The sequence below is a fragment of the Macrobrachium nipponense genome, chromosome 28 (genome assembly GCF_015104395.2).
Source record: "Macrobrachium nipponense isolate FS-2020 chromosome 28, ASM1510439v2, whole genome shotgun sequence".
Classification (NCBI taxonomy): domain Eukaryota; kingdom Metazoa; phylum Arthropoda; class Malacostraca; order Decapoda; family Palaemonidae; genus Macrobrachium; species Macrobrachium nipponense.
Genome location: NC_087217.1, coordinates 30,648,033 through 30,660,253, shown reverse-complemented (window position 1 = coordinate 30,660,253; position 12,221 = coordinate 30,648,033). Strand labels below are relative to the sequence as shown.

The following is a 12,221-nucleotide window of genomic DNA, read 5'->3' as shown; positions in this document are numbered from 1 at the left end:
AGGATAGCAAAATACAATTGGTAATTAACATCTAATATAACCAAATCCATACCCTCACCAGGAAAAATACAACAGGTAATGAACATACAAACAAACAAATTAATGAACTATGTACAAGTACAGGAGGGGGTTGAAAAGCAATCCAGTCCAGAACAAAAGGCAAAAAGGCAGGGATTACAAGCGAGGCAGGTAGGTGAGAGGGAGTACCAAAAGGTAATTAATAGCACAAACAATGATAATAATATACAAATTTACAATTACATAACTAGGCTGTATCAGGGGAGACAATGTTCCCTGCAGCCACTGCTGAATATTTAAGGGCCTCTAGAGACTTCAGATAGTGGCGTTTAAATACTGTCGGAGATTTCCAACCCGTATATTTTTTAAATCATCGAAGTTCATATGATGAAAATAATTAACTGAGGTAGCCACTGCTCGGATATCATGGACCTGAAGAACTGAATCCAGATTGGCTCGTTTAATAAAACAAAGAATTTGTTGTCTGATGGCCTTCAAGGAAATGGTTCCGTAATTCTCTAATAAAAAGAGGACCTGAAGACTTTTTAGAAGTTCTGCCCAGATAAGATTTTAATGTAATAATAGGACATAATGATGGGTCCTGTGGAAGAGGGACAATCTTCCACGGAGACCATCTGTTCTGTGGGTCTTCATTCTTTGCCAAGAATTTCCGATCTTGAGAGAGCAGAACTTCTCCTGACGGGAGGAAATCAATATGTTTTGGTTCTCTAGAGAGAGCCGACAGTTTGGATATTCTGGCACTTGAGGCTAGACTCATTAAAAATAATGTTTTCCCGAGAAGGGTTATATATGAGCATGATTCATTATCAGTATCTGAGGCCAACCTGAGTATGTCATTTAAAAACCAGGACACCGTGTGAGGACGGTCTACTGGTCTCAGACGAGCACATGCTCTAGGGATAGACGAGAAGTACGAATCTGTTAAATCAATATTAAAGCCAAACCGAAATATCTTCCTCAAGGCAGATTTAGTCGTAGTAATGGTACTAGCAGCTAGGCCTTTTTTGAACAGGGTTCTAAAAAATGAAATTGTCAGATTCATAGTCAGTCTGAACATCTGATTCTTTTAGAAAGATGGCTAACTTCCTCACTGCCGAATCATACTGCCGGAGTGTCGATTCTCTTTTGTCTGACTCCATGAACAGTGTTTAGCGGGTCAATAATAGCATTCTTTTGTGCCGCAAACTTCATGAAGTTCATAAAGTTAGGCTGACACAATCCGAGTTTGTACCACCTGAGTCAGCTTTGGGTTGGGAATCTGTCCAGGACGGAGTTTCAACTCTAGTAGAAGAGGAAACCAATTGCTCTTCAGCCAGTTGGGTGCTACCAGTGCTATCTGTCCTTTGAAAGATCTGAGTTTGTTTAGAACTTTCATCAAGAGGTTTATTGGCGGAAATAGGTAAATCTTCTGCCAATTGTTCCAGTCTATGGACATCGCATCTCTGAAGACATGATGACTTCCAAAATTCACAAATACCTTGCAGGTAAAAACAAACTTGTTAACGTTTCAAGTGCTAAAGAAGGAATGGCGCTCTTGGCAGAGGCAGTAGTAGTTGAGAGCAGAAGGTAGCCGTTGTAACGGCACCTCTACAGAGGGGAATTTTGAGAGAGGAGAGATCTATTTGGTGAAGTATTGTGATAGTGGCTTCCACTCGCCCCTGATGCTATGCCGACACCCTTTGAGGGTGAGCGAGCCAGAGGTAGTAACTCTGGCATTCCATATGGCTTTTTTCTCTGGTATATTTAGCATTTATTTATACCTAGAAATGTGTACTATAGGAACATTTCACTGGGCGACAAAGGTCGAGCCCAGAAAATAAAATAAAATTACTGTAATTAGGAAAAAAATGTACATATAACTTGGTAAAATTTATGAATGTCTTGTAAAAGAGGCCCCACAAGGAATTGTAACCAGTCATTTTCAACTTCTCATGGAAGGTAGGGAGAATTTTTTAGAATTTTTTTCTTACACCATATGCAATTGCATATCTTCCTTTTTCCATTGTTTTTTTTTTTTTAATTGGCAGACCTCAAAGTTTGCTTGGTCTGGGGTGCTATACTATATTTCTTTTTTAGCCCGGCTCTTAAGGGTTAAAGAAACCAAAGCAGCAGATTTTACATTTTTGTTGAAAACAAAAGCCAGATAAGTTTGAAGTGCCAGAAAATACTGAAAGCCACCAGGAGATCAGACTTCGATGCTGCATTTATGAATTGGTTTAACCCTTGATGGATGGATCCCCTCACATGAGTAGCAATAACAGGTTTTGGGTGGTGGACAGATCCACTCACTCATGGTGAGCATCAATATTACATGCCATTGATTTGAAGAAATTGGACAGGAAAGTGTTTCCTTTACTTCTATTTCCCATACATTTACTAATGGCAACTTTTAGACTGGCTAAAATCAAGTGAGTGGTTCATGAGGAAGTTAGTAGTGATCTTGACTTGAAGGGAGCATGTACTGCCTCTCTCTCTCACATATCTTTTTTAATATTTGCTCATGAATATACCCAGGGGTTGCTGTTATTTTAAGTTCTTATGTTTTATGATAGTATGTCATTTATAATAGTAATTTTGCAAAGAAAAGTGCAAAGAAATACTAGAAAAAACATGAATAATCCAAAAAAGTTACTGCATCTTCAATCTCAGTAAATTTACATAAATACTTTACAAAAACTATACTCAGAACTTGTTACTGATCTTAGTTCTTATCTGTTATGATATTGTATGGGCTGTAATTACAATTTTACAAAATAAAATAAATTTATTTATTAGAAAAAACATGTATAACTCGGTAAGGTTTTTTATTGTCCTGTAAAAGAGGACCCACAAGGGATTGTAAATAGTAATTTTAAACTTCTCGTAGAATTTTTTTCTTATACCTCTTTCCACTGATGTGTTTTTTTTCTTAAATTGGCCGACCTCAAAGTTTACCCGACATGGGGTGCTGCATATTGATTTTTTAGCCCAGCTCTTAAAGGTTAAGCTTCCACATAGTGAAGGTATAAGCAATTCTAAGGAGATGCTTACAGAGCAGGCCAGAATTTTTATAAGGAACTAACCCTAACGAATGACAGTGATTATGCTGAAACTTTGTTCTACTTTTAATAACACAACAATATACATGTGGAATGGGCTGGAAAGACTGTTAACAAAGTGGGTTTTTGAGGGGTGATTTCTGCCATCTGGGATTTTCTGTGGTCTGGCAGTGCCCTGGTCCCACCACCCTGTGGCAGGGGTGTAAGAATACTACCAATGTAGGCCCTGTGTGTCATAAAAGGTGACTAAAAGGACGGCTGTTGCCTTGCAGTCTTACTTTTTTAGTAAAAGGCTAGGGAAACTGCTGCCTTGCAGTCTTACTTTTTTAGTAAAAGGCTAAGGCCCACTGCCAATAACTGTGGAAACTGCTACCTTGCAGTCTTACTTTTTAGTAAACAACTAGGCACACCGCTAATAGCTGTGGAAACTGCTACCTTGCAGGTGGACTTTTTAGTCAAAGGCGAGGCCCACCGCCAATAACTGGTTGATGACAACAAGGGCATGTAGTCGTAAAAATGACAAATTTTTAACCAATTTGTATTTTTCATAACTAACAAACCTGAGGTCTTAACATTAGGATAATACTAGCGCCAAGCTGGAAACTGGTAGAATTAAAATTAAACTTGTGAGATCCAGGGACTATTGGCATCTATACCAGGTCACGGGGCATGTAGTACCCAGAATGCCCTCGGCGTCCCGTGACCAGCCAGTTACTCTTCCAACCCAGTTTAGACTGCTAGAGGGGTGGTTAGAGGTGGGCCTTTATCTGTTAAGACCGCAGGCTTGTTAGTTATGAAAAATACAAATTGGTTAAAAATTTGTCATTTGTTCATACACGGAACAAACCTTTGGTCTTAACATTAGGATAGGCTTACTTATTGGTGGGAGGTAAGTCTATAACTGACTGGGAGTTTGCCACCTTTATCCATTTCCAAATAGTAGGTGTATTCTAAGACAATGGACTATTAACCCTTGAACCAAAGATATATGAGAATCTATTGGTTTCCCTCTCTGGGTGTTCGTACGATGCCATGGTTTATTACATTATGGAAGATGGAGAACTCTCCATTCTCCTAAACCACTCCTGTCCCTTGTATCTGGATCTATTATCACCCCTCTCTCTCCCTATTACCGAGAGGAGTGTGTTGCTCCTGAAAAGTATACTATACTCTAGATCATCTTAACAGTATGGCTGACCACCTCACCTGCATCTAGTCTGTTCCAGCTCATGATGGTACTCTCCTTCATACTGCCCGTAGGTAAAGGAGTAGAAAGAAAGTAGTAAAGAAGAAAGACCAGTCATCTCATTCATTCTACTTTCATACCTTCATCTTAGACTAGACACCAACTGACCAGCCAGGGGTACTGGATGAGCTATGCCACTTGCTGGCCCGCCACCACTGGACCCAAGGAAAAAGTGTCCAAGGATCTATGGGCAACATCTTTTAAATAAAAAGAAGTGAAAGTTGTTTGGCGTTGCTAAATAACCCCTTTCAAAATTCTCTCCACAGACATACAGTGGGCCCCCCATATTCGTTCTCCGGATTTGCGGACTCGCGGATTTGGGGATTTTTTCCTGGACCATATCTACCCATTATTTGCGGTGAATTCGCCTATTCGCGGGATTTTCAGACAATAAATAATCACTAATTAGTGTATTTTGATGTTATTTTCATGCCTAAATACATTTTTATGATACAAAAATGAATTACTAATTTTAAAATATTAATATTGATCAATACTGTATTAGTAAGTTTAATAAGATTAAATGATATCACATAATAACTATAATTCTCTCTCTCTCTCTCTTACAGAGATATATGCTTTCTGTATGATAAATGATTACTAATTTCAAATATAATGAATGAGCAATCACTTCAATAAAGAAAATACTACAGTGAATTAGTAAGATTTAGTTCTTTCGAACTCCAGGTATCTCTCCTCTCGCTCTCTCTCTCGGCTCTCTCGTCTTCTCTCTCTCTCTCATCTCTCCTCATCTCTCTCTCCTCTCGTCTCTCTCATTTACGGAGATGAAAGATTTTTATGGTACACGTATGTATATCGTTTATTAATATTTTCATATGATGATGATGATAATAATAATAATAATAATAATAATAATGAATAATAATAATAATAATAATAATAATAATAATTAATAATAATAATAATAATAATAATAATAATAATAATAATAATAATAATAATAATAATAATAATAAGAAGAAGAAGAAGAAGAAGAAGAAACAGGGAGAATAAAACAAAGATTCACAGAGATCACGACAGACACAGTCAGACACCAACTAAAGAAAATGCCAAACTGGAAAGCCCCAGGTCCTGATGAAGTCCATGGATACTGGCTCAAAAAACTTAAGGCCCACACCCACGAATAGCAGAACAACTCCAGCATTGTATCTCAAATAACCAAGCACCCAAATGGATGACCACAGGAAGAACATCCTTAGTACAAAAAGACAAGAATAAGGGAAATATAGCCAGTAACTACAGGCCTATCACCTGCCTACCAATAATGTGGAAGTTACTAACAGGTATCATCAGTGAAAGGCTATACAATTACCTTGAGGAGACAAACACCATCCCCCACCAACAGAAAGGCTGCAGAAGGAAGTGTAGGGGCACAAAAGACCAGCTCCTGATAGACAAAATGGTAATGAAGAACAGTAGGAGAAGGAAAAACCAACCTAAGCATGGCATGGATAGACTATAAGAAACCCTTCGACATGATACCACACACATGGCTAATAGAATGCCTGAAAATATATGGGGCAGAGGAAAACACCATCAGCTTCCTCAAAAATACAATGCGCAACTGGAATACAATACTTACAAGCTCTGGAATAAGATTAGCAGAGGTTAATATCAGGAGAGGTATCTTCCAGGGCGACTCACTGTCCCCACTACTCTTCGTAGTAGCCATGATTCCCATGACAAAAGTACTACAGAAGATGGATACCAGGTACCAACTCAAGAAAAGAGGCAACAGAATCAACCATCTGATGTTCATGGACGACATCAAGCTGTATGGTAAGAGCATCAAGGAAATAGATACCCTAATCCAGACTGTAAGGATTGTATCTGGGGACATCAGGATGGAGTTTGGAATAGAAAAATGCGCCTTAGTCAACATACAAAAAGGCAAAGTAACGAGAACTGAAGGGATAAAGCTACCAGATGGGAGCAACATCAAACACATAGATGAGACAGGATACAAATACCTGGGAATAATGGAAGGAGGGGATATAAAACACCAAGAGATGAAGGACACACGATCAGGAAAGAATATATGCAGAGACTCAAGGCGATACTCAAGTCAAAACTCATGGAGGAAATAAGATAAAAGCCATAAACACATGGGCAGTGCCAGTAATCAGATACAGCGCAGGAATAGTGGAATGGACGAAGGCAGAACTCCACAGCATAGATAGGAAAACGCCAGGAAACATATGACAATACACAAAGCACTACACCCAAGAGCAAATACGGACAGACTATACATAACACGAAAGGAAGGAGGGAGACGACTACTAAGTATAGAGGACTGCGTCAACATCGAGAACAGAGCACTGGGGCAATATCTGAAAACCAGTGAAGACGAGTGGCTAAAGAGTGCATGGGAAGAAGGACTAATAAAAGTAGACGAAGACCCACAAATATGAATGACAAACAGAACAGAGGACTGGCACAACAAACCAATGCACGGACAATACATGAGACAGACTAAAGAACTAGCCAGCGATGACACATGGCAATGGCTACAGAGGGGAGAGCTCAAGAAGGAAACTGAAGGAATGATAACAGCGGCACAAGATCAGGCCCTAAGAACCAGATATATTCAAAGAACGATAGACGGAAATAACATCTCTCCCATATGTAGGAAGTGCAATACGAAAAATGAAACCATAAACCACATAACAAGCGAATGCCCGGCACTTGCACAGAACCAGTACAAAAAGAGGCATGATTCAGTGGCAAAAGCCTTCCACTGGAGCCTGTGCAAGAAACATCAGCTACCTTGCAGTAATAAGTGGTACGAGCACCAACCTGAGGGAGTGATAGAAAACGATCAGGCAAAGATCCTCTGGGACTATGGTATCAGAACGGATAGGGTGATACGTGCAAATAGACCAGACGTGACGTTGATTGACAAAGTCAAGAAGAAAGTATCACTCATTGATGTCGCAATACCATGGGACACCAGAGTTGAAGAGAAAGAGAGGGAAAAAATGGATAAGTATCCAGATCTGAAAATAGAAATAAGAAGAATATGGGATATGCCAGTGGAAATCGTACCCATAATCATAGGAGCACTAGGCACGATCCCAAGATCCCTGAAAAGGAATCTAGAAAAACTAGACGTTGAAGTAGCTCCAGGACTCATGCAGAAAAGTGTGATCCTAGAAACAGCGCACATAGTAAGAAAAGTGATGGACTCCTAAGGAGGCAGGATGCAACCTGGAACCCCACACTATAAATACCACCCAGTCGAATTGGAGGACTGTGATAGAGGAAAAAAAAATAATAATAATAATGATAACTGTAATTACAAAAATCATATGTGGAAGTATTTTACAAATACTACGATAATCTCTCTCTCTCTCTCTCTCTCTCTCTCTCTCTCTCTCCTCTCTCTCTCTTACAGAGAAGTATGTTTTTTGGATGATGATTTACTCATTTGCAAATATCAATATTAATGTAAACAGCAATAATATAAATTCATTAGAGAAAATACTAAAGTGAATTAGCAAGATTTTAGTTTATAAATAAAAAGAATTATGTAAGAATGAAAGAAAATGCATTTTACCCAGCATCTGTTCTTTGAAATCCAAGTAGCCAAGCAGTTGGCTGGGGTCCAGCAACTGTCAAGTTGTGTGTTGCCAATTCTCAGGACAATGAAAATTCTCTCTCTCTCTCTCTCTCTCTCTCTCTCTCTCTCTCTCTCTCTCTCTCTCTCTCTCTCTCTCTCTCTCTCTCTTTTACTGAGATGAGAGAATTTCTATGGTACATGTGTATGTTTATTAATATTTTCGCATAATAATAATAGTAATATAACTAATTTCAAAATTCATATGTGATAGTATTTTAAAGAGTACAAAAATCTATCCATTTCAGTCTTTTAAATAAGGATAACCCTCTCTCTCTCTCTCTCTCTCTCTCTCTCTCTCTCTCTCTCTCTCTCTCTCTCTCTCTCTTGCCACACGAGATACTAGTATGTCGTAGTGGTAACTCTCGCCCTCTGTTTGGGCTGGAAGTGTATGTATAAGTATATCTTTAAGGACATTACTACATTTTATGGTAAAATAATAATATACAGTACTAGTTTACAAATAATATTAAGTTTAATGAGATTAAACAGTAACAATAACATACATACTCTCTCTCTCTCTCTCTTTTACGTATGTTTGTTTGTTTTGTAGTGTAAATAAATTATTTACCTTAGAACTAATTTTCAAGTAATAAGATTAATTAAAAATAGCGATTCCCAGTCTTTTGATCCACTTGGAGGAAGGTGGGTGGGGGAGTAAATGAGAGTTTGATATACGAATTGGCAGAGGGGAGGAAGGAGTCGGCGTCTAGGAGTTATTCTCTCTCTCTCTCTCTCTCTCTCTCTCTCTCTCTCTCTCTCTCTCTCTCTCTCTCTCTCTCTCTCTCTCTCTCTGTTATTTGCTGTAGGTATATATTTTTAATGGTAAAATGTTTAAGAAGACTTTGAAATGATATTAATAATATAACCTCAAAGATTAATGCAGTAATAGGTTAGTAATTTTAGGTATATTTGAAGTAGGATGTTATTAAAGGTATACATTTGGTATCTGAACTTTCAAGATAGGCAGTTATAAGCATTTTTAGTGGTGGTTTTAACTATTCGCGGGTTTTAACTATTCACGGGGGTGTCTGGTACACATCCCTCGCGAATAAGGGGGGAACACTGTATTCTTCTTGAATGCCAAAGAAGCGCTCAAGCCCCTAATGTCATGAGGTCTAGCCCTCTCTTGGCTATTTGACCCTCTGTCTTCTGTCATGTATGCATTCCTGATCGTTTCTCTCAGCCAAAACGATATTGTATTCCTAGACACTTCCTTTTTGTTCTGTCCTGTACTTATGAACAGCCTGAGATGCCTTGTTCTCCTTAAGTACTCTCTCAGTACCCTGACGGGACACAGAGGCATTTCTTCTTTGTCATTGTCTACAAATTCTGCCACAGAAGGTATGGAAAAGGAGTCGAATCTGCCATCCACTACTGATGGGTTTTGAGTTTTGGCTACGAATTCTGGAACAAACTCGAATACCATTGACTTCCAACCTCTTGAATGCTTTACCACATATGCAGTTCCCCCAGCCTTTTGGTTGAGGCTTGGGTCAATAAGAAGACTGTCTTCAGGGTCAGGCTCCTATCTGTGGACTGTCTTAATGGTTTGTAGGGGGGGGGGGGGGGTTTGTAAGACTACTCAGTGCCTTGGTCAAATCCCAATCTGGGGCTTTTAGTTCCTTCAGCGAACAGGACTGCTCAAAACTCTTCATTAACATAGCCAGCTCCCATGAAGACGAAATGTCCACACCTTCCATGTGTAAGACCAAGGCTTGAGCAGCCCTGTACCCCTTTACAGCAGATACAGACATATGCCTTTCTGTCCTGAGATATATCAGAAAATCTGCTAATTGTTGACTAGCAGTTCCGAGTAGAGAAAAGTTCCCTCTACGACACCAATCACAGTATGCTGACCATTTTCCTTGGTAGACTGCTGCAGATGACTTTCTGATATTTCCTGCCATCTGTGTTGCTGCTTTCTGAGAAAAGTCTCTTGCTCGCAGGAAATACTTGACAGTCTCCATCCGTGAAGTGGTAGGGACTTCAACGACTGGTGGTACCTCTCCACGTGTGGCTGACATAGTAGGTTGTTCCACGGAGGTAACTCTCTCGGCACGTCTATTAGGAGTTCCAACAGGTCAGGAATCTTGAACAAGGAAACCCACTCACTCCAGGGCATTTCCTTTGTCTCTTCTGACAACCCGAAGAAATTCCCGTTGGTGAAGCAAAATTCTCCATCTCACAACGTACACACACCTGCACACCAACACTGAGAACACCCAGAGAAAGAAAAATTAAAAAGTGAAAAAATTAATAAAATTGGACAAACTAAAACCAGCTTTAAAACAGATAGAAAGTAATCATGTCCTATCTTAAAGGTGGTAGGAAAGTAACTGGGTGTTCACGGGATGCCGAAGGCATTCTGGGTACTACATGCCCCGTGACCTGGTATAGATGTCAAGTCCCTGGATCTCACAAGTTTAATTTTAATTCTACCAGTTTCCAGCTTGGTGCTAGTATTATCATAATGTTAAGACCAAAGGTTTCTTCCGTATATGAACAAACCCCTTTTCCAAATAATAAATCATGCCTGATGTTGTAAGGAAAGGCACATCAGGCAACCGACCCCTTGGTGTAGGGATAACGGTGGGAAAGAAGAAGAGTGGCCTGGTCCCAAGGGTGCCAGTTTTAAGAAGTCAGATTATGTATACACTGTCAGCCTGAAAAGATATCCTTTGGGGAATAGTGTGGATAAGAATAGTATTTCTGTATTTGTATACATACTATATTAATAGCAATTATACTAATGCATACATTTTTTTTCTCACCTGCGTAAATGGTGGAGTTTCATCTGGATTACCTATTGACTGCAATAAGAGCTTTTCCATACTTAATAGTTGATCTAGGTGTGCATATTTCGGATCCAAGAGTGTCTCTACTACACCTAGACCTTGCTGTTTAAAGATCAAGAATAGTGAATTAGATGGGGGTTGTGAATAATAATAATAATAATAATAATAATAATAATAATAATAATAATAATAATAATAATAATAATAATAATAATAATAATAATAATAATATAATAATGAAACACATGGAAGGAAGACCACAAAGATTAAATAGAAGCTTCTCAATATTATCAAAATAACTGACCACAATCCAAATTTTAGTCAAGTATGTTCCTAAGTTCAATTGTAATTACGTCCTATCAAGACTATGAAACATTAATGCTCTTTTATAACCTTTGTTTTTTAAAATTAAAATGAAAAATCACATTAGCAAATATTATACAGTTCATGATAATAATTCTTGCCCTGAAGAAAAGGGATTCCTCATGAAAACTGAAACAGCAATTGTCTTTAATGATTTCTTTTGTCAGCATGTAGCAGCATCAGATAAAGCAGTAGCAGAAGAGGCTGTATGAGTTGTAATAACAAGTTTATTACACTCTTGAAATTGGTAACCTAATGAAGCTGTCCAATGAAAATAGCAATGTTAAACTTTTTTTACATAAATGACTACAAAAAAATTTAAGTGGTTCTACATGCAACAGAAGCACTAAAAATGATAAAATCTTGAAAATTTTCAATATTTTACCTTAAATAGTACAGAATTTCCAAGTTTTGTGCAAACAAAACTAGAATTATACATATGGTTTACTGAAAAAATGAGTGTGTTCTAACTTCAGTTTAAATGACATTTACCAAATATTGACCCTCCTTGATCCAAACTTCTTGTCAATTTAACCATATTGTAATGACTCATATTAATGAGGGATTAACAATAATTTCTGCAGTAATTTCACAAAACTCAGCGTGGCAATATACTTTACAGTTACAAGAAAAGCAAATAGCATGTGCAATTTACAAATTCAATTGGCTCTAACTAGTACTCAGATCACACTGATAAATTTCTTTAAGAGAAAAATGTGCTTGGCTATGGTAAATAATAGCAATACCTTTAAAGGCACATTTTCTCTAAATTTAAGAAGCTAATTACCTGTATCAAGCCAGCATTTTCACTAAAGGCTTCAATGTTAGAGCTGGTCTGCTGAATATTTTTCTTGAGGTTCTCTGGTGTAACCCTTGTATCCCTGCCACTGTCCACTCCAACAATATTTTTACGACAAGCAATTTCTAAAATCTTAAAATCAGAAAACCCTTGTTAATCCTTGTTAATGGAAGAAAAAAGTGAACAGCAACAAATAAAATCAAACCAAGACGCATCAGTTTTGGAAATATACAATGGCAAACGCTTAAATTATCATCATAAAAAAAATAATACATCACAGTCATCAGTTATATGTACGTAC

The 12,221-nt window shown here is 38.1% G+C and overlaps 1 protein-coding gene across 1 annotated transcript in view; it reads right to left on the bottom strand.

The window, feature by feature from the left end:
- The window catches only part of LOC135201639 (sec1 family domain-containing protein 2-like), a 238,259-nt gene that overhangs the window by 74,624 nt on the left and 151,414 nt on the right, over positions 1-12,221 (bottom strand). The window contains exons 8-9 of the mRNA XM_064230729.1: positions 11,909-12,052; positions 10,735-10,860 (exon numbers count right to left, since the gene is read on the bottom strand). Coding sequence (XP_064086799.1) covers positions 10,735-10,860; positions 11,909-12,052 — 270 coding nt within the window. The remainder of the gene's footprint in view (positions 1-10,734; positions 10,861-11,908; positions 12,053-12,221) is intronic.